We start from the raw sequence: 24,241 nt of genomic DNA, 5'->3' as shown, positions 1-24,241 counted from the left end.
ATTGACTCTGTAGTATTCATTTCTATACTGTTGCGGTGATTGGTTGAAAACCAGCTATTGTTTTCAGCAAGTCTTGCCAACCAAAACATATAAGTATTTCACTATTTTGGGATTTCTGCAGATATTATTCTCCTAAAGACGATTGAAGCAACTCAATTGAAACGTCGATATTCTCAAACAACAACATTTCTTTTCAGAACTATCGACATGGTGTTCCGAAAGGATTAACATATACAAATATACCTTTAGAAAGGGCTATGGAATGCTTAGCACAAATCTTTGCTCTCTTCCAAATGTCATTAAAGCAGAGTAACACATCATATAAGCAGCAGTAGCTTTTTTTTGGCCTGGGGGAGGGGGGCTGGCATGAACGGCAATTAATAAGATCTGTCGTCTGAGGAGTGCCACCATCATCCTTAGAGGAGAGTTAAAATTGTTCCTTTTCCTATTAAGTTTTATGTCACATGAAGGCTTCATAGGTTTGGAAACGAAACTGTTAATTCCTGCAAACTACTTCTGTTTAACTCTGTAGTATTTGATTGTCAAAGTATCAAACTAGCCTACCAACATCACTGCTAATTTGTTTTATCTGCTACAGGGTCATACCATTTACTGCATATGCTGTACAATGAATACATACTATACACAATTGAGGTGAACACAATGGAGAATAGTGAACAGCAGTTAATGATTCAACAAATTGGCCAGGAATTTTGTGAAAGTATATTATTATATAATTCATTCTTTTATAAGGTTATCAAACTTAATTAGGATTTGATTGAAATTAGGTTAAAATAGATTATTTTATCTTTTATTATACATCCTATAGAATTATCAGATTTATTTAGAATTTGATACAATTAGTGCATTTTCTTATTACATTAGATACTGCAACAAACCGTTTCGCTACCTAGGATAATTTTACTAAGTTCCCAAAAAAAAAGACAGTGTTAACAAATACGCAAACACATGCGTTTGCGTGACAACACATGTGCTTATTGTTAGAGACGCACATATTCCTCCCTGTTCATTGGACATTAATTAAGACACTTTACATTTCTTATCTCACAGGCGTATAATTGGGTACCTGGTAAGGGTTTATCATTTGAAGTTGCATTGACTAGAAATATTTTCTATGGGAAATGGAAAAATAAACCCAAACCAAATTGTTATTTAATAATCTAAAGATAATTATAGTAATAGATAAATTTGAGGCACTGTACATGCATAGTTTGAATACGTAATTTCTATTTTATTGATGGAATGAAAATACAAGTATTTTTTTATATTTTGGTTATTCATCATCAGGATACAGTGCCCCTCACTTGGAGAAGGCAGTGAGTGTAATTTATTCTGAGCTGAAGATTGGTGGTGAAAAAACTGCCAACAAGGATGTTGAGCCTGTTAGATCACCAAATACCAGTGGATTATGCATTGCAGAAGATGTTGATGATGATGATGCCAGTGTCAGTACACACGGTAATGGCAAGTTGAATACAGCAGCATCTGAATCTTCTACCATAAAACCGGATGAAAGCCAGGAGTTACCTGCCACTTCTAGTAGTATGACTGACATTCATGCATCCAAACTTCCAGCTGCCGTATCAGAAGAATGCAATCAAAAGCCAAAACTTCTTCCACTGATTTATGGGGACCAAGCAAATATAGCCCTAGGAAGTACACCATTAACAGGCTATGACTCAAAACTTGACTTTCCTGTAAAGCATCTTAGTCCGCATCCACAGAGAGTTGTCATTGCAGGAAAGTCTACATTGGTGCCCCCAGAGTTGATGTCAAAGGCATCGTCATATGTTGCTGCAAGAGTTATCAAGATGCAGCCTAAGCCTGGAAAGAGCTGGGAAACAATGGCAGGACAGACTAAAAAAATATGCAAGGTGAATTTATCACCTGAACAAGCAAACAACCTCTTTAAAGGACAGGTGAATAAAATCATTATATACCTGTGATGAAAAGTATTCATATGTTTAGTAGAAAAAATGTATACAAGTAAACCACATCTGTCCATACTATGTGATTTTTAACCCTTAAATAGCGGGAAAGGGTCGACATCCAGCAATATATTATTGTCGGTTGAAGATTCTTTTTCAACAGGTTAAAACGTCATAGTACATACAAATTTGGTTTGACTGGTTCTACTTTACCTAATTCCATTTTTAAAATGCAAGCTAGCTTGTAAATGATAATTAATAACAAATGAAATCATTAGCTGTAAAAATTTACTTTCATTCAGAAAAAATTTAAAAAGGGAATATCTTTCAAATTACGCTGACAACACAATTTAGGTCTCAACTTCTATACTGCGTATTGAAACACAATCTATGACATGATATATATTTTTGAATGTTTTATTTTTTATTCTTATATATCCATATCTTCATATATATACAATTGAACTTGCCTAAGTTGAATCCAAAATGAAATTGAAAAATTGTTTGACTTGGATAAAATTCACCTTACAGATGGTTAATTAAGTGAAAACACAACAATTTGGCATGTAAAATAAGAGCGACTTATTCCAGATAGGCAAGTTTAACTGTATATTTGTTTGTTAAGGGATAATGAGACAAGTTTAAAACTTCTATTTTGATTCCTAAATCATAATTTACAGTTTTTATATTGTATACTCGACATGAATCGATTTAAATAACTGTTACTAAATCTAATCTAACAAATAACAGAACACAATTCAAAATGTATGTTTATTTATTTATTACATATTTGGTACAAAAATCACAAATCAAAAAATGGTGAGAGAGGTGCCAAGAGGACACCATGGGCTGAGAGCCTGACAGAAGATGTGGGTATTTTCTAAATCCCCTGGCCAAATCAACATAAAATTACAAAACAACACAGGGGCTAAGACGATACATTAACGTATTAAAGTAGCCTATAAAAAATTGATAAAAAATATAAAAAAGTTACAGATAGATTACAAATATGTTCAACATATATTACTTAATTATTCTTAAATATAATAATTTTTACTTATTTTCTAGTTGATTGATGCTGAGGATGGTGCACAATTTATTGTCAATGAAGTCCACAAGCTACCAAAAAGAATTTCAACCACAGCAGTAGTGACATCACCTCCTACACCCAAATCCTCTATCAGTCCAGCTAAGGTATACCATAGTCTTTAATTAGTGTAACTTCCAGTGTCCAGCTCTAATTAGGCATAGAGTAATTATAAAAAGGTGTTGGTAGATTTAAAAGAAATAAACCTGATTGTTGATTTTTGAATTTGTGTTCATAATTTCAAATTATAAAAGTTCAAATGTGTTAATAATCTGTAGATTAATGGTTATTACATTTCCAGCTAAAGAAAAAAAAATTGGTTATTAACAATAAATGAAAAGATTAGATTAATATTAGGACTGTAAAACTAAAATAATTTTTGAGAGGATTACCAAGCAAACTTCAATCACCAAGTGTGTTCTTACAAATTAACATTTTTTCCCTGTTATTTCTAGAGTGTGATATATGCTACAACTAGGTTATTGCTATTAAGCAATGTTTTTTTTTATATTGCAATATGATATGTTTATATCAAATGATCTATGGATAGTCAATTATAGTAAAATGTGCATAGTACAGATTCATCCTAATTTAATTTACAAAATAAAGATCTGCTACTTTAAAGGTCACATTTTGCATGATTGTCCATGTATAAAATATTATGTATCTTCCACTTCCAGTGTTCAAACATAGAGATATATAGAGAGCTATACAAACAGGTGATTGATTGACAAAGGGGAATATTAAAATAAATTTTGACATTTAAACAGGAACTAGAGAGGAATAAATTTATCTTTCCCAGTACATGCTGCCACTGAGTATGATATGTAAGATTAATGTCCCGTTGCCGGTTATTTTTTTCCAGACAATTTCACTCTACGTTTGGAAGGCAGTTTCTTTGCAATCTAGGCAAGTTGTTCATAGGCTTTGAATTGTTGTTATTCAAATTGTAAAATTTCATTCTTTCTCACTTCATTTCTTCTTTTTCTGAAAAATAAAATTTATAAAGTTTCCAAATTGTTCATATTGATTTGATGTCTCTTGCTTTTCCACTTGTTTTCATTAAAATCCAAGTACACACTAATGTATGAATAGTTGTGAATGAAATTTAATGCTATACTGTATCTTTAAACGTTATTTTGTGCACAAATATAATCTATCACAATTTTACTCACTTAAATGTTAAAAGGAAATCACTATACATTCACCATTTTCTTACCATTTTGTTCATTAATAATTAAACACTTGCATTTATCATCCACTTGTTTTTTTAGAATTTATTTTTATTTTAAATCTTGAATAGAAAAGCACAAAATGTTTAACAATTTTAAGTTTTCTTTAATTATGCATATATTTTTCAGCCTGTTTAAAAAAGCAGTCTGAATGTAGTACTATCACGAAAGAAGCCTACATTATCTTGAATGAGCTTCTTTTTGAGATTACTTTTGCAAAACTGGAGGGGAATCTTGTGGAGATGGGCTTCTTTAAGCCCATATGAGGCCTCTATTTGAGGTTTTACGGTAGTTATTAAAAAGTATAAAAATAGAATTATCTACTGACAAAACATGATATGCAAAAGTCACTGTGCTTGGGCAAGTATACACTTTTTTTTGTATTTTACCTTTTTCCCCTTGCCTTTCTTCTTTTTCTTCTTCAATCCAGCTCCCAATTTCATAATGCTACTGAAAGTTTGCCCATTCATCATGTGTGTAACGCTAACTTTCATGCCAGGCAGGCCTGCTGAGGCCCGCTGCTCCAACCCTTCCATCACCTGCCTTCCTCCTAAGTCTCCTATCTGATTATCATCCAAATCAAGCTCCTTTAAACACTCAGAATGCTGTATCAACCTAGAAGAAAGACAATAACTTCCTTTCAATTGGTACAACCAAGGACTTGTTATTGTTCCATTCTGCCAGTGTAAAGATTCCCATTGTATCTTTCATAAGAATAGGGGTTATGCTGAAATTATGGTATATATTTCAGCCCTGGTCTTGGAATGTGTCCATGAAGCTACTAAGCGAGTTCAGGGGTGTAGGTTGGTTGGGGTGGGTGTGAAAAATGAGAATGTGGAACTAAATCCCTATTCCAATGGAAACTTTTTGGTCATTTTTTAGTATTTTAACCTACTTAGTAGAACTAATTTGGGGCAAAGACAAGCCAAACCAGTCACTCGTTGCAAATCGTGTTTCAGAGATAATGGCCAAAACATGCTGAAATTTTAAAATTCTTTGAAATCTATTTCATTGCACTAGCCTAACCTCTATATATCTATACATCATGATATGCTGTTATTTTCTTTATTAAATTGTTCTTTAAACAGTTGTATGTTTAAACGCTTGTAACTTGATAAGGAAATGTTGGATTTAAAAGATTCTTTTACAATTTTATAGTTTTTATTTACATCGTTAACCCTTTATTAATAACTAAAAATTGATTTTTGCGACGAGTGACTGGGTTGGCTTGTCTTTGCCACATTTGCTACATACGCACTCCCCAACCTACACCCATGAAGCGCACATATCCAATTCAACACACTGACACTGCCTGATTGATGCTCCAAATTTGATTACTTGCATATATAACAGTAGTTCTCTGTGCTCCCATTGAGTGGCAGTACCAACTGATCAGCTCTGCTGGAAGGTCCCCCACCCCTTCCCTAATTTGTTTTAACTTTCTTTTTCATATTAGGTCTCAAATGATATGCCTACATGATTTCAAAAACAGAAGTAGGGGAATGATTTCTCTGTGCTCCCTATCTATCTCAGGAGTCAATTTAACTTTCTTTTGTGACTAGCTCACTGGAAAAGCTTACTGTATATTTCACTATTTTACTAGCGCAATCATTGGCTAAATTGTACTTATGGTAAATAACATTATGTTATTGGCCAAGCATACTTGAAGCAATAGTTTATAACTGATCACTGACCCACCGGGCTAGTAATAATGTAGGTCTAGCCCAGGAGTTTTTACTACACATACACAGACAGACTAGTACTAAATCGAGCCCTGTATCTAATATTGTGTACCAAATACTTACTTCCTGAACAACCTCATGGCAATTACTGGACCATAAGTGGAGCCTTTTCCATAGCTGTCAATGCCATTATCTGCCAAGTGGAGTTTATGTATCAACGGTCCCACTGGTGGTGGAGGTGGGGGGCCTTTGGATTTCTTAGACCGCTTACCTACAAGAATAATTTATTGTTATTTAGGTGATACGCTTAATTCATTTATGCAACTAAAGCAGTCTCCATACAGCCCTGTGCCTGAATACCAACAATAGCAGGTCTTGTGTAATAATAATAATAAATAGTTTGATCTTGATTGAGTGCATTTTGCTGAAAGCCTCAATGCGCTTTACATTATAAATAAAAATCCATATGATGGACAAAACTGCAGCATACCCTAAAGAAAATAATGAAATTCAGGTAACATTATTTTCTTGAGTACTGCTTGACTACAAGGGGGGATTTCCATTATTTTCCTTTATGTTCGAGGGTAAATAGTTCAATTTGCGTGACCTTGTCCTTTTTTCTTCTGAAAATTGAATGGTGTGTTAATTTGATTATTACGAAGTGACACAAACTTCAAAAATCATATTTTTTCAATTTTTTTTTCTTTGACATTTTGATTATATACTGTATATCAAGCTTTACCTTTTCATCTAATTTTTAAGAGTGGAACTACGCTAATTAGCCGTTGCGCACAAACCGAGAAAAATGGATTTTACGTTTTCATGAACAGACACAAACTTTCATTGGGTTATTAAAAAACGCGCGTGCGGCGTTGCAATCGTTGTGATCGCTGGGTAAGGCCTAGCTTGGCCAGGGCTAGATGTCAAAATTAGATTAAAGTTAAGAAAAGAAAAATAAATTACACACTTAGATTGTTTAATGCTTTATCTATAAACATATGTTAACAAAATTATTCAAAATTCTGTTATCTTGATAGTGAAATTTACAGATTTGTGAAGTAGTTCACTTCAAATGCGTTTTTCTCAAAACGCTGTTTTCGTCGAAATTGAAGTTTGTGTCTCTTTGTGAAAACGGTGATGACATGCCTAAATAGATCCTTGTCATTTGATTGTTGGATTTCGTATCACAAGACATTGGTTATTAACCCCATTTCATCATCATAGAAATTTAGTTCCACAGTGCATTTTTAATTCCATCTGTTTTGCTCCATTGCATGTGCGCCTGGTGATATGATATGACAATGTATGTACAAACTTTTGATTTTAAAAATGCTGGACTGTTCCATTAAGAATAAGGGTAGATTTTTGAAAATAAAATAGCAAGTGACATGAAAATCCATTCAGAAAAAAAAGGTATATTTTTCCCCATAAAATTCAACTCATGAAAATATTCTTCCAATTGCGCTCATAAATATTAATTATTTGTATACCATACATAATCCATTCATTAATTTTAGCATAATCTTGCTAACAGACAGGCAGAAAGACAGCTGTGAATATGGTGTAAATAACCTCCTTGGCAGAGGTAATAAATACTTATATTCATGCTTTTTAAACTTGTTTTTAAGCTCTGTACACACTACATGCCTAAATATGGTCATGATGACATCACATCATGACTATATATGGGCATACAACAGTTTTTTGTCCCAAGAAAATTTGACTGTGGAAAGAGCTTTGAAGAATACAATTTGAATAACCACTTCACCTTTCCTTTTCTTCTTTTTTCCTTGTAAAATTTTCTTGCTCTTTGCTGACCCTGGTTTGGAGTCTCCTGACATGGCTGTTTCAACACGCTCCTTTTCTTTAGCTAAAAAATATTTTATTTCTTAATTTTATTGGAAGTTGACTTAAAATTTATAAGAATATAATTAGGTTCTCTTTAGATTTTACAACAGCTGTATGTATATCTATATGAATAAATACAGCCAGTAACAACAATAAAATTTTAAACTCGGTAATTTTTTTTTTATGAGGTACTGTACCTACCTAACAATGCAGCCTCTGCTTCCTCTTCTGCCTTTCTTTCCACCATATCTGCTCGCTCCCATGATTCCATTTCAGCATGGTCAGCAAGCAGTTTAACTAGTTCAATAGCACCCTCTGTCTCCAAATTATTACCATTCAAGTATACATCCCTTGAAGTAGAGCCAAATATATAATATAACATCTTAATCTTAATCAAAAACATCTTCAAGCTCAAGGCAACACCTGTTATAGGAATAAATCCAGTGCCCTCAATTCCGTAACTTTAAATTCCCATTGACGTATACTGTAAATCCTTGAAGTATAGCCAAATACTCTATATAATTATATTACAAAGAGTTAAAGAGTGACTGTGTTTAATCGACAAACATTCATAAGCTCAAACTTCAACAAAGCAACACTTGCTCATAATAGGAAAAAAATACAACTAACTGCTGCAAATATTTTAATTGTTTTGCAGGGAAACACAACACAGGTAAGAGTTTAGGTTGTTTGTAATAATAAGTGGGATTTGTATTTCTAATTTCAAATTCAGAGAATACCTCCAATATGGAGAATGGATATAAAAGGGAAACACAACACATGTATGAGTTTTAGGGTGTTATGTAATAATAAGTGGGATTTGTATCTTTAATTTCACATTTATTCAGAGAATTCCCCAAATATGGAGAAAGTAAAAGTATAGAAGTACTTTAGTTAAAATCCAAGAATGAGAGCACCGCATTGGTCTTTGCCTCGCAATTAAAGCCAGGCTCCAGAGGCAAAAGAACATTTTTTTTGATACAGTATGTTGTACAACTGATTTTTCCAAGACACAAGAACCATATTTAACGAAAAACTCGGGAGAGGACAACAAATTTTCGCACATTTAAAAACTGAGGGTAGAAAGGTGGAAAAAATGGTGGTTATGCCACTTTTACCTCCAGTTTTTAAATATTGAATAATATAATAATAATATATAATTTAATATAATATTATAATAATAAAATATAATATTTTATATTCTGGAACCTGGCTTTAAGCAGATGACAATAAAATAATACTGAGTTTGAATAATTAAAAATTAGTGAGGTGATAGGAGATCTGTATGATTTTGACAAAATAATATAACTTTTTCATAGATTTAAGGCATGAAACATATAATATTTTTGTAGTTAATATGGATTAATTCATGTACTTAGGCGATAATTCGTCACCGTTTTCGCAAAGACACTAACTTCAATTTCGACGAAAACAACGTTTTGAGAGAAACAAAAGGAAAAATATATTTAAAAATATGATTTTTTAAGTTTGTGTTTCTTTGTGGTATCGGTGATGAATTGCTTAGATGGAGATTTACAACAAATAAAAGTAGGAAGCAACATGTTGGTCAGTAAAGGGCATGTTATTTTTTACAGGGTGGCTCTTTAGTAAAAAAGAATGAATGGTCTCCCACAGAGCTGTATGAATGTTTATGATGTGCTATCTATTTGTATTTCATTATTTACCTTTATTCATGCCATTTCTTATCTACAGTTATGGGTCAACTGATTCTTTAAAATGCAATGTCATGTTGTTTGTTTCAAATAGCTATAGTTCAGTATCGCAGTTGTTCACTCCATATATATAAAGAAGATTATACGTTCACAATCGTTACACTGAAGGTGGCAGTTGTATTGCCAAAACATGTATGTTTAAACATAATTTTTGTAATAAAATTAGCTAGTCCTTGTCTACATGGTATTGAGCTTGAAAAGTATTGTGGTATTTTTAAGATATATAATACTGTACTTTTTTTTTTTAGTGGATGTTGAACCTGACAAGGCATGTAGCCTCTTTCAACCTCCTTTATCTGAAATTATATTACATTTGTTTCCATTGCATATGTAAACAAAATATTTAGTTTTGAATGATAAAGAAGAAAGACATTGTAAAATTTAGATTTGTAGGCCTACCTTATCGCTGTTGATGACAATATTTCTCCAAGCATAATACCACTTTCTACACCAAGGTCACAATAACATAAGCTAAGACTTAACAAAGTTTTATTATTTTTAAGCCCTTTGCAGAGTCCTTTCACACCTTCATCACCAAATCTGAAACAGAATAACAAATCTTGTTTAAGTCCTGTGATGATTGTTTTAAAAGACCAACATACTGTACACAGTGAATCATTGTAAAAGGGTTTTTTTTGTGGAAAATATCTATTACTAATGTATTGGGTATATATAGCACAAGTTTAAAAAATGAATGTCAGTGTATACTTTAATAAAGCTGTTGACAGCCGGAACAGGTAAGTACAGTAATGTGATTTCCTAAAGGGGTTTTTAATGAGGCCCAAGGTCCCTAGAGGTTTCATGTTCTAGAATGTAATTGGTTAATTTTACTTCTTTGGTTAAGAGGGGATGGTCAATAAATGGGGTTGAAAAAAAAAAACCGGGGTTGAAAAAAAAAACCCCACCCCTGGTTATAGGCCTGAGAAATATACTGCAATAACCACTCCTGAGTCTGCCATGAAGCTATAAAAATAGTCCATGCATGAATTGACTTGTACAGTTACTGTACATATGTTTGGTTCCCTACAACTTTGCTCATAATCCTAAATTGTGTATAAACTAGTGACCCCAAAATGTCTACTTGAATGCCACCACTCCAAGCATATTCGCAGACACACTACTGAAATATCAATAAGCTTTTGGCTACAGTACATATGTGGGTATAGGGTTTTCTGGTCCATAGATGTCCTAAAATAGCATATTTCATGTGACTCATACTGGGTTACTTTATTGAATGTTTTTTTTTAATGACAGAAAACCTTCTGAAGGGTAATGTCTGCTTTATGTCCGTAATGATTGATTACTGCGTACAAACGACAGTCACCACATGCCTGTGAGCTGAGGGGCCATCCAAATTTAGTTGAAGGTGCAAATGAATAAGTAATTAAAATGAGTTTAATAATCATAAAATATACTTTTTACTCACTGGTTATCATCTAAATTAAGAATGGTTAGGGGTGTTGTGAAGGAACTTGCATTTCTGAAAACAGAAAAAAAAAAAATCATATTAATGACTAAAATCTGTTATAAAATTTAATGTTATAGCACATTGTTATTTCTAGGAGTCCACAGTGGCGGATCCAGGAATTCGAAATAGAGGGGGCTTAGGGAGGGACTTTCACAGTGAAGCAGCGGCACCTGCAGAAATTTGCAGGCAGAGGGGTCTGAACCAAGAGTGCAGACTACAGCCTCGATAAGGGTCCCAGGATAAAAATCTCTGGTAGGGTTCACGGATAGTTTTTATGCCTTAGTATGACCCACATAAGGGATTGGCAATCAAAGTAACTTTATATGGATGTGCAAAATATTATTATTATTATTAAATATCTCCTTTCGCCACTGGCACCAACTCGAACCCAAACCTTGGTTGGGGCTGAGGTAAGAAATGTATGATTATGCCACCCCTAGATGGCTGAAAATTGCACTCTCAGAATTTAATTTGAATATATGCCAAAATGCTTGAATAAGCGCCGCACCAAACCCAATTTTTTTTTGCTAAGCGCCACACTCAAATCAACGCTGTGGTGCTTAATCGAGAGTATATTATTACCCTGTGTGTAATGAAACACTTTGAGAAACGGGGTTTTAAAGAGAATGTATACAGTGTTAAAATATATATATAACACAATGAAGACACAAGCATTTCTTTATAAACGTTCATTTACGATGATGTAGGACCACAGATAGGATACTGAACTGCTGTACAGGAATACGCGAGATGGGAACATGGGGATGCATATGGAAAAAAGCGCCACATCAATATTTTTATAAGCGCTACACTGAAGCATCCAACTAATAAACTTAATCTGGGAAAACGATTCTGAAGTTTCTGCAAATGATTAATATTAATGCACAGTATCAGGTTTGACCAACCAATAGTGGACATATAATAAACTGTTGAGTAGAATACAAACCTTAGAAGTCTCTCCAGTGCATATGCTTGCAGATCACAGTTAAAAAGCTCAAGTCGATGGATTGGGTATGGTCCTTTCTCAAGTGTCAATGCCTTTAAACAAACATTATGAATTTATTAGCTCATATAATCCGCTAATGATTTTTTTGGGGAATCGTGTACATAATCCATAGAGACGAAGGTACAACAGCTTGAAAATTGATGTACAGGATATAAAACCACTTTAAAACGATGACTACCACCAGACCTTTTTTTTTTAGGTTTTGTCCGATGTGCCAAAACAATTATACATGTAAAAACATACTTATTTTAAATTTTATCAAGTCGCATATCATCTAAATAGCGTGTCTAATAAATTGGCAAGTAAATACTAAGGGACGAGTAAATTCCTTGCTAGGATAGTACTTTTTATTGCCTCTGCTAAGTGCAAGTTTTCTTATTCGCTTTTTGCATGGGTTGGTATAGATTATAAGAGGATGCCACATGGACAATTTTTTTTACTGCTTGCAAAATAACGCAACAAACATACTTTTGGTTTTTGCATGTTATCGTCTTGGTGTATCTTCCCCGAAATTACCAGCAGTCCGTGGTTCTACAGGTATACTCATCCAGGGATATGTAGTTATAATGAGGGGAGGTGGGCAGGGCACCCAGTCTTGAAGTTTTCCACCCAGTTAAAAGCTAATTTCAAGGCCCTCTATCCACCCTTATTAACCTACTTTTCCATCTTTAAAATCCACTCTTATTATTCAGAGTTCACCAATGTTATCACCCACCCACCCTTAAAATGTCTATCAACTACCCTTAGATTTTTACAGCTACAATCCTGATCATCGCTGACAGCAATGTCAACAATCTGATTCTGCCTACAAAAAGTTCTGGCCTATGGATTAGCCCAAATCATCACAGTATGAACTTACTAGACTTGCAACATCTTCATGTTTTAATGGAATTTCCCAAATGTGTACTTCTTTAATCCACTTGTAGCGTTCATGACGAATTGCCATCAGTAGTGGTTCCAGTTGGACGTTTGACAATTCTGGGTCTTCCCAGCTGGGAATTGGCTCGAGGATAAACTGTAACATTTAAAAAAATATGAAATCATTTAATTAATGTAAGAATTATTAAAATTTTATCATTTTAGCTAGATTTTATGGCTCGCATAAACCACTGGAAAGAAAATTTCTATTAAGTTCAATTAAAAACAGTTTTAAAAACATTGATATTAAAGACATATTAAAAGAGATTATACTAGAGGATATTAATAATGTCAGTTTTCAAAGCTTTAATTAAATTTAAATTACTGTACAGTTGAAGATGTATTATCTATCATGAGGTAAACAAAATATGGAAATTTTAATTTCTGCATCTGAATTGCTTAATTTGTATTTTTAATAAATTTATTTATTTATTAAAATTTCAAATCTGAATGAAGAAAATATTCCCTGTCAATTTTCGGACAGTTAATAAAAAAAAAATTTTTTTTTTTCTTATTTAACCAATAGTTTTGGCAAAAACATCCAAAAGGTGGAGAAAATGAAATAAATGTTTAGTGAATGTAAACAGTGTAGTAATGGGATGGTTAAATCTTATTTTTGTAGATTTCAAGGCAGTGGAGGGCGTAATAAAAATAAAGAAAAACATTTATTCTTGGTGGCGGGTACGCTAATTGGCTAAAAATAAAATTGTATTTTTATTTGAAATTATCATTATTGGCAGGCGGTGGGTTCTTTAAACATGGTATAAAAAAAGTCTTGCCTTATGACAATTACTGTGCAATCAAAAATGTGCACAGTTCACCCTCCAATTCAAGACCACCCTTGGGGTGGTCTCGGGGTTGGCCTCCAATTAGAGGGCTAGCTTTGTGTTGAAAGGTTGAAGATTGTTCTTTGGAAAAGTGGCCTCGAATTAGAGGGGTCTCAAATTGGAGGAGTGCACTGTATTTCGATTTATAAAAAAAACTACCCGAAAAATTAGAGCACATTTCTACAGTGCATTCCTAATTTTCTGACATTGGGATGTGATTCAGATTACTGAACAGCCACTATGGCTTGCAACACACTTTAACAACATTAACCTAGGAAATAAATAGGAATATCAACCACCATTCTAAAACCACACACAGTACACAATTCTGTTTAACAAATTAAACCCAACAAATTAGAAAAGCGGTACTTATAAAGCGTGACTGTTTCTAGTTTCAACATGGAATGTTATAAATAAGGGAGAACACAAAGAAACATGTGTTCTTACCTTGACTATGAGTTTATCATCTTCAGCACACCTCTTCATCAAAGACTTGATACCCGGGCATATTGCACTTTTCTTTTGATTACAGTTATTTACATAAATTCTTTGAAGCTTTTTAACTAAGTCACCAGGATGTTCTACCATTCCCTTCAGCTTCTTCTTCTTTCCTTTCTTTCCTTTGCCTTTCTTTGGTGCCATTTGATTTCTTTTTGCTTTTGCTGTGAATTTATTTTTCCATGGAAAACTGAATAAGAAAACAAGAAACAGAATCAATTATACAGAAATTAAACTGTTTAAGATCATAAAAACAGAAAAAAACCTTGGTTTTCATTAAATTTCTACCAAATAGATATCACAATGAATACTGTGCTAAAAAATATTAGATCAGTAGTTGAGTAGTTGTAGTTAGTAAATACAAGTAAATAAATGAGTTGGTAGTACTGAATATATATATTTATTTAGGTAGTGAAATGGTTTAGTTAATACATTTTCAGAATTGTCATCATAAAACGTTTTTTAATTTACCTTGTAATCTTGAATAAAAAGCCCACTTATATCTGCAGAATAACATTCATAAAAAGGGATTTATTATTATTAGTTCATAGGCTATATGATTTTGAATGAGTGATTTGACAGTCATTCGTAATTGTACTTTCCACTCACTTTAAAAAGTGGGATTTTAAATACTGTAATGGGAAATTGATATGATGTCCCTCCCACTTTGAAATGTGGACGGCTTGGCCAATACCACCTCCCTGGCCAACTGGCCTAAAACTCTTGCTTCGCAGGCTAGGCTTATGTAGCTCCATTCAGCACAAGGACGATAGCCGAGCGAGACAGCCATCATCAGAAGCTAAATATGCAGTGAGGGTGGTATAAATACTGTAAGTCCCATGGTAAGTACTTGCGTGTGTACTGGCGGTAGGGTAACAAAATAATGCCCAAAAATACTACAGTATTTAAGTACAATATCAAGTGTACATTATGAACTGTCATAGATAACTTACTACGTTTATTTTTACCACTAAATGGTTAAAAACGGCGTCTCAAACTTTGGTCTTTCCGTCCATCGTCACGGACACGGTCCTTGCGTACGGGACTTTGTTGTTATTCTCCAGGAAGTGTTCAGCTCTTCATTGTTGTGCTTAGAAACCAATCAGAATGCATCTCGTCAATGAACTTTGATAATACAATGAGGACGTCCCATAATAGCGGCTCGAATAATTAAGAAATATTGGTTTTACTGTCTTTTGTGTTTTTTTTTAAACAAAAAAAAAAACCTCAAACAAATTTGAATAAGGCCTAGCTCATAAAGGGGATCATCAAATATATTTTTTTCACCGATTTTTAGACATTTAACTGCAAATTTCTACATTGATTCCAGCCAATTTATGCAATAAAATGTCTGTAAATTGGTGAAACTATATATATTTTTTCAATCTGTTTTAAATAAGCTGTTGATTTTTTTTTACATAATTATTATTTTTGCGGTATTTTCCTGTATTTTGACTGATAAGTTTTATTACATTGGAATTGTAATTAGGCGTACCCGTCAGGTGGCCCATAAAGTGGAAAATCTGGGTGGGTCATGCAACGTGTGAAGCACCGAGCGGAAAAGGGTGGGGTGCAGGGGATGTTGTGCTTGAGATGTCATTAAGAAAATCCTTGTCTGGTACGATGTGGAATACAAGTACCGTGCTCCACCTTATTTTTTCTTCTCTCATTTTCTCTTTTTTTTTGTGCGGGGGGTGGGTGGGGGGGGGGGGTTGCTGGGGAGGGTGTGGTTCTAGACCCGGTTTTCTCTGGATTCGGCCATGTACCATAATGGAGAAATTTATATCTTGAAGTTCAAATTTACGCACGTAAGGGAGCGAATAGGCTGGGTTTTAGGATTATTACGACTTCTATTACAGATAAAAAAAACTTCTAAAAAAACACACCTCAACCACCGGAACATGAGAGCGATTTCTAGGTCGGTGTGACCACTGTGTGGGTTGTTAGGCCATAAATAATATATACATACAGGGCCTATATAAATATATGTATATATACATACATATAGTAGAGTTGCCATTAAATAATGATGAGCTGTACGTATGTATGTTCGAAATAAGTATAACATGTGAGTCAATTACGAAAATAAAAGACAGGGTTACGGTAGCTACGGAACATAAAATTTATTGAAAAACGTATAAAACGCATCATCACAAATATTACTCAATGGTAGACCAGCGCGAATATAAATAAATAGCAAGCAAGGTACACCAGGTAGCTGTGATTATTTTATTGCCTCTTTACGCATTATGAATTTCAGTAAAAAATTTACAAATTGGTAAGATTGGTCATAGCAGTATAGTAACTGAATTGTGACACAGTTACTACCAAAAGTAAAAGACATTTAAAAACCAAAAGTAAAAGACACTAAATCATTAAAATCCTATAAAATGCAAAGAACATTGGACGAGCCCAGGCCGAAAGAAGGACAGGGACAGATCCCATGTAAGAGTTAAGGATGCTAGTCATATGGGATTGGGCTATTTAGGAAACGCTTTGTTTTGCAGTTGATTAATTTATATTTATTTGAACTTTGAAGGGCCATGTTGTGATATTTGTCATTTAGAGTAAACCATTGTGAGTGCCGTAGAGATCTAGAGGCAGCTAGAGCAGACTTCCTACAGAGTTTGTCTCTACGGTCAGACCAAGGAGGTATAATAATTTTATACCTCCTTGGTCAGACAGCCTCTCGAGCCTGAGCTCGTCCAAGGCATTATCCTATGGAGTGATATGAATTCAGGAAGTTATGTTTATTACATTTCCTCCAAGCTTGTTCGTCAAGGCTGACACAAATTTTTGAAAAGAAGCTATAGGGGTTAATTGCAATGTTGACATCAGTGGCGTAGAAAAGTTTTTTTCACTGGGGGTGGGAGATGATTGGCGTGTTAGCCAGGCGCGGGGTGGGGGCAGGGGGAAAACTGCCCCTCCCCTGACGGTTTTTACCGGGCTGACCAAACCGTCGTACTGGGCTGGGGAATAAGAGAAAAGAAAGAGGGGAGAGGGAGGGAAAGAGAAAGAAGAAAAAAAGAAAAGGAAAGAAAAAGAAAAAGAGAAGAGAAAAATAAAGAAAAGAAAGGAAGATATCATAATGACCAGACTCACAACACCCTGCAACCCCTTCTCCACTTCAAAAACTGTCATAACTCCTTTGATCTATATGCTGCCCGATGGCTTAACCACTGGGGGACAAGAGGAAAATATCTATCTTTGAAAAATCTTCCCCTCCCCTTTATAAATGCCCTTTTCATCCCCTGAAAGTGCCGAGAAAACCTCAAATTTCGCGCGCATTTCTTGTTAGCATGGGCCAATTTCCTTTAAAAATTGCACATTTTAGAGAGAGTTGATCAATTCCAACGAAATTAGAATTAAAAACACCGGGGAACAAGGAAAAAATATCCATCTTTGGAAAATCTTTCCCCACCACTTGAAAAACGCATCCTCTGAAAGTGCCTAAAATTCTCAAATTCTTTGCTCGCATTTCTTGTTACGGTAGGCCAATTTCCTCTATAAATTGCACATTTTAGGGAGTTTTCATCAATTCCGACGAAATTAGAATTAAAAACACAAGAATATTTTGCGCACTTCGCGCGTATTTTTTAGGGCTTTATTTTAGGTTTATCCTTTTAAGTTATTTAAACACATAAACCTAATAATAGTCCCAAACTAGTCCCAAAGAAAGACAAATTCAGACACATCGTTTTAACCTAAAAGAAGGGCCTCAATATGTATTGATGGTGAAAGAATATGTTTGTAATAAATACAACCATGCCGAAAATGCTTATATTTAGTTTCAAACACACATGTTATAAATAAGATAAGCCCTATGTCGTATTATGGGGAGTGGGGTGGGGTAGGGTGGGTATGGTAAATTACTAACCGGGAAAATAAATACCCACTCTGACCCAAGACCCCTGTTACGCGCCTGGTGTTGGCGCCAATGTGTGCCCTTGTGCGGTCAGGGGATGTGCCCCGCTCTGAAGCTGGAATTCTTGTTTTTGCAAAATAAATTGATGCAATTTGCTATTATAGGCCTAATCAATAAATTCCTCATCAACCGATATAACCTTAAACATTCTTGGAATTGACATAACATTACTGATGTTGTACACACCCTTGAGCATGAAATGTGGCTCTCTTTGAAAGCACATCTAACATCTAAGGAAAGAAGAGCTTATAGATTGGTACCAGATAAAATAATTTTGTTATCAACATTAATACATTATGCTAATTTTCATCTTTGTAAGCGCATAAGACAGTGCAAATTACTTCTGTGACAGTCTTTGAAGTGTGTAAAACTCCATTTTATCCCATAGTCAAAATATTGGGGGTGGGGATGATACAATGGACCATCCCCCTTGTCAAATATTGGGGGGTATATCCCCCCCGGGATCTACGCCTAAATGGTTGACATGCTTTCTCCAGTTTGGACGTGTGTCAACGAAACCTGGTGCATTGTCAGGCACGTTCGTTCGGTTAGATGGAGCTTTGATTATTTCTCAGGCCTCTTTCCCGTTATACTATCATAGTGTATTCTGTTCTCATTTATAAGTAGGGGCGTATCCAGAGATGTCCAAAAGGGGGCAGAAAGGGGTGGGGGAAAGGGCGAAATTTGGGTCGATCGAGACAACAATGTCCTAGGGGTCCGGGGGCATGCCCGCCCCTGATAAGAGTATAAGTAACATTTGTGTTTTATGTTTGATATTAGGCGCTGTCCAGACTATCACATTTACTTTGACAAAAATCTGTCCATAAGTCATGATGTGCCTATGTATGATCATGATGTGTTGTCATCGTTCAAATTTATCGATGTAAGGAAAAATACAATATATTGAAGAATTCAAAACATTTTTAACCTCCCATTAAAGAAAAAGTTCATATCATTTTTGCATCCAAAACCTAGTTTCATATGTTTTTGTTAGATATTTTCTGTTGCGGTTTTAATAATTTGGGGGAAACTATATTAGCTTTTTAGCAGTTGTGTTTGGTTGTTTTATTCCATTGACCGTTTAGATTTAATTTTCCATTTGTATACCATTAAAAAAAATTTTTTTTTACCTCCTGATTTGAATACCATTATTTTTTGTTTATTTAGATTTTGTATAAAAAAATGTGTACACTGATTTTTAAACTGGATAATTATAATAAAAATAATAAAACATTTTCAGTGACTGAAAGTGTTTCTATCATTCTTCCCTGTAAAATGATGGGTAAACATTTTTGGAAAACACTAATTTCTATGTTCAAGTTGATAATTTTTATATTACAGTACTTATAAAATGGGCAAGTTAATTTCAAAAATGATTTTTTTTTTGTATTTTGCATGGGATAATACATCTGTTTGCTATCTTTTAATTGCATAACGAGGTAATAGTGGTGGTGGTGGTGGTGGTGGTGGTGGTGATGGTGATGGTGATTGTGATGATGATGATGATGATGATGATGATGATGATGATGATGGTGATGATGGTAATGATATGGAAACTTATATAAGGCACAACCCGCTTTCAAGAAAGAGTACCCCCATGGCGCTTCAGAGTAAGATTTATATAAATAATTAATTAATTTATCATATTGTTTCACAGTTATATTTATAGCTAGGACACTGTCAGGATTTAGGTTTAATAAGTCTGTATCTCAAAACGCGGAAAACTGCAATTTGAGATGCTTAGTGTACCATGCCATATTTTCACACAGGCTACGTTGAACAGTAATAGTAACTGTAGTCAGTAATAGCTAACCAGAAATTTGCGCTGGGCGCAGAAATCTGGCTTTGGAGATGGGTACAATTTATTATGTGGAACTCCAAAACCAGAGTTTTGATGGCGGGCGCATGCACTCGAAAATGAGGGTAACTACATATTTTTTTTATTGATTTCAAAATTTATTTTCATTTATCCGATGGCATATTTTGATATTGCTTAGGTGGATTGATTTAGGTGTTTGAAAGTATGGTCAGGTATTTGAATTAAGCCTATATGGATTACATAAGGATGATTGGCAAATTTGTTTTTTTTTTAAATGTGGATTTCTTTGATTTAATTTTATCATAATACACATAATAATCATGATACACGTAGAGATAATCTCTTAACAGTATTGCGGTATATACATTTAAATATAATAATATAACTTACTCTGGTAAGAACCTTATATATCTAAGTCTAGGCCTAGCCATTGTTTTCGTCGTTGATTTTACAGCTCACTAAAAACCTGTGAGTGAGTTTCTGACAAGGTGGGTCGCACTGGTGTAGTCGATCATCAATATCGGATTGTTATATTTATTTATGTTACGGCTATTGGTTATTGATATGCCTCAACCCACCATAACATGTATGTCTGTATTCCACTGTTGTTCTAATTAACTCAAATCCAATAAATCCCTATAGACCTACATTTTCTTAATTTTGACTGACGTTTCAATATTTTCACAAAACTTCATAATACCTATAAAAATGTACAAGATGATGATGGTAGTTATTCATCCTTAACTTCTTGTCCCCGTTCAGATAATGCCGAAAAAAACTTCAAAACACCGTTTAGCATCAAAGACTGCGGATTCCAGTTCAGGTGTTACAGGAGCTAGGCTCGCGGCGGCCGCCGAAGCAGTAAAAATGAGAATAGCCGGAGAGAGCAGTTACCAAACGGCTATTCAAAGCCCACAAACGATTGATAGTGACAGGGAGGCAACTATGTCAATTGGAGAGGTCAGTGGTCAAACGGCTAGTCAGAGCCTGCAAAGGATGGATAGTGGCAGGGAGAAAACTTCAAAGGTCATGAGTATATCTCTAGTAGAGGATCCCTTTGGAGGTGAGTATTCCGATGAACCCCTTCTCCTGCGCCCATACACAGCTCTCAATTGGCTAAAGAGTGGACACGGTCTTAACATGTTCTATGGGATGGCACTGTTACGCTCTAGTATATAAAAACTTCCAGGAGTTTTGGCTCTTTAGAGATTATGGTGGATGGGGTGTCTACTGATGTGTGACAGTGCCAACTCAATTTTCTATAGTATAGGCCTAGTGTTCCGCTCCCGTAAAAATAGAAAATGGTCGAACTCAGCTTACTGATACGAATGACGTGCATAGGTAGATCAAGAGGGCCCAGCCGCCCATTAAAAAAGAGAAAAAAAGAAAGCTATATTCAATTGTTTATGTCTGTGACTGCCGTTTCCGGTCATCTATAGACGTGCCAGCATAATCATAAATTGTCTTACCTCAGCCCCAACCATGGTGGATAAGGCCGAGGTGGTCTACACTGATTTGTTAACGTAATTAGGCACATTATTTTCTTGAGTGCTGCGCTGCCTGAATACGTGGGGCGATTCCATTATTTTCTTTTATGCTTGAAGTTAGGCCTACAAGATCGAATTTCTGTGACCCTGACTTTGTCCTGTGACCCTTCTTCCGAAAATTGAATGGTGTCTTTCTTAGATTATTATGTACCATTCCGCTCAATTTTATGATGATCCATTCATTAGTTTTTTGCGTAATATGGCTAACAGACAGAAAGACAGAGAGATAGACCAGTGGCGGATCTAGAGTGGGGTGAATATGGTGGCTAGCCACCCCCGTTCGTTTACCGTAAAAAATAATGGGCACTCGCCTTGTGTGTGTGCTTCTAGTGTGCTCTCTATTTTAAGCTTACTTCTTTTCAGATGCCAATTAAGATCGTCTAGAAGTCTAATAATTCCAAACAAATCTCATGGGAGTGACTCCCCTCCCAAAACCACCCCACCGCTCGGTCTTTCTTACCTCCCATTATCCACCCCTCCCCCCCCCCCACATTGCTAAATCCTAGATCCGCCACTGTAGATATGCAGTGAATACTAACCTCCTTGGAGGAGGTAATTAATCAAGCTTGGTTGATTTTGGAAGCTTTGAAATGTTTTAATGAAATTAATTAGTAGGATAATAATATTTCTGTCTAATAATGTAAGAGAAGGTTTGTTTCATATTGTTATAACTGTTTCAATTTTTCAGAATTTATTATTTAAATTGAATCAAAAACCAATTGTTTGTTTGATGTTAGAATACATAGATAGCTTTGCAGTTTGTCAATTTACAGATATTTTAATTTCCAACTCACAATATGACATCGTCTATGCTAACGCTGGTATCCTCGTATACGCAAATTAATACCGCTTACTAGTACATCATCGATAGATTCTGCGTTCCGCTAAGTCCTCAAATTCCCCAAGGGTAACACAAATGTTACTCGGTGGAGTATTATGTGTAATTGTTCAAATTTAAAAAAATATCACCTGTAACATGACTGATAAAAATTACACACACCCTTCTTTTGGGTATAATTTCGTCGAGGCTGTCACTGAGAATGCATTTTACAGTCTGAGCAGGTCTGAAAGTGTCATTTCTGGGTCTCTAGGTTTCTGTTCCTTAAATTTAAGAACCTACCCTCAACCCAGCCACGGTGGGTTGGTGGTAGTGTGGAATACTTGTCGGGACGTTGGACCCCTCGTCGGGCTCCGTCGCTACATAGAAATTGAGTCGAAGGACGTGTAGATTTATTCACTGGGTAATTCTAATATTAAATTATTAGTAATAATGTAATATTATCACATTCGGTTTCTGCTACTGGAATACAACATTCGTAGGTGCCTGATGCCTAGATATAATGAGTGGAGATGATGGTAGACTAAAGTGTTTCTTTTTTCTCTTTTGTGGTATATCAACCACCACTTTTATTCATCAATACATCAAGTTATTTGAATTGCAGACATTCTGCATTACAGCCTTTTTGATATTTCACCTTTTTTCTTGATTTTCTTATTTTTTAAACTTCTCTTGATTCTTATATATACAAGTCAATAAACGTATGTTATATGAAAATTAAAAAAATAAATTTAAGCATAATTCTATGATATTAACATGATTTCAAAGTTTAGGCATTAACCAATTGTAACCATTATTAATATAGATTTTATTTGACCAGTATATCCCTTAATTTGTTTCTCCCTTTTCATTTTTATATAAAAGTACTTTTCATCATTGTACGGTAATGTGATATAAGTTTACTCATAACACGTTGAGTTATTATGAATTTTTTTTAATTTTAATTTTTTTTAAATAAAATTAAAAAAATACATACTGCACAACGTCATTTTCATCTCATACCGGTAGTTTGTATGGACTATCAGTAATTTGTTATTGCTTATTATTTTATACCTTGAAACTAATTAATAATGGAGTAACAATAGTAATACTAATAGGTCCACTTCATAAAAAGAATAAATAAATAATATAAAATAGAAATAAAAATAAAAATAAATATAAATATAAATAAAAAATAAATAAATAAAATAAAATTATTATTTAGAGAACATTTACAGTAAGTCTAAGTGTGCATACTGTGTTTGTATACTGTGTAGTATGAGTGTTTAATTATCTTTACTCTTTTACAGATATTGTAAATCTGTTTTTGATTATATGACTTGTGGGCAGCCCTACGTCTTCTTTCTGGTAACTGCTCTAACTCTTTTGTCCAATTTAATTTTATTTGCATTGTTGAAAGAAAGAGAAATACATTTTGTTTTGAATGAACTACATTAAAATAATTTTGTTTAGATGCGGGAGATGGCTCAGTTTTTAAAATGCGGCATAATAGAGTCCAAATGGAGGCTGAACAGAGAACTGGTGAGAATATTTTCTAGTATTTTTAATTATTTCACACAAATGTTGTGTGTGAATTCATACGATAAACGAAAATTCGTCTTAATAAATGTTAGGCCCTATGCCTCTATATGCCAACGTATGCAATCGTTTCATTTTTTTGTATCTGCTTATAATTATATTTTTCTATAAGACATGTGAAACCACCTACATCGGAATCTATTACCGTATACGAATAAACGCCCCGCTTTGAATAAATGCCCCCCTCCAATAAATTCCCCTCTTTATGATCATGCAATTAAGGGGCGTTTATTTAAAAAAAACTAAACGCATCCCTTGAATAAACGCCCCCTCAAAAACCCTTTAG

The 24,241-nt window shown here is 34.4% G+C and overlaps 2 protein-coding genes across 2 annotated transcripts in view; one reads left to right on the top strand and one right to left on the bottom strand.

The window, feature by feature from the left end:
* Positions 1–2,715: 2,715 nt before the first annotated feature.
* LOC117106591 (ribonuclease inhibitor-like) lies at positions 2,716–15,329 on the bottom strand. The gene is made up of 12 exons (XM_033247977.1): positions 15,202–15,329; positions 14,720–14,751; positions 14,198–14,438; positions 12,865–13,020; positions 11,946–12,037; positions 10,958–11,011; positions 9,931–10,071; positions 8,000–8,148; positions 7,719–7,820; positions 6,074–6,221; positions 4,658–4,883; positions 2,716–4,023 (listed from the first exon to the last, which is right to left on the bottom strand). The coding sequence occupies exons 3-12, from the start codon at positions 14,390–14,392 to the stop codon at positions 4,009–4,011; spliced, it is 1,278 nt and encodes a 425-aa protein (XP_033103868.1). The 5' UTR covers positions 14,393–14,438; positions 14,720–14,751; positions 15,202–15,329; the 3' UTR covers positions 2,716–4,008.
* Positions 8,166–24,241, top strand: part of LOC117106602 — a 25,866-nt gene continuing 9,790 nt past the window's right edge. The window contains exons 1-3 of the mRNA XM_033247987.1: positions 8,166–8,471; positions 20,755–21,055; positions 23,830–23,898. Of these exons, the coding sequence (XP_033103878.1) occupies positions 23,830–23,898 (69 nt within the window). The 5' untranslated portion in view covers positions 8,166–8,471; positions 20,755–21,055. The remainder of the gene's footprint in view (positions 8,472–20,754; positions 21,056–23,829; positions 23,899–24,241) is intronic.

This window comes from Anneissia japonica, unplaced genomic scaffold (assembly GCF_011630105.1).
Source record: "Anneissia japonica isolate Jap-2015-1 unplaced genomic scaffold, ASM1163010v1 scaffold142_len1259957_cov175, whole genome shotgun sequence".
Lineage (NCBI taxonomy): Eukaryota > Metazoa > Echinodermata > Crinoidea > Comatulida > Comatulidae > Anneissia > Anneissia japonica.
Note: the sequence above shows the minus strand (reverse complement) of the source record. Positions and strands in the feature narration are given on the sequence as shown.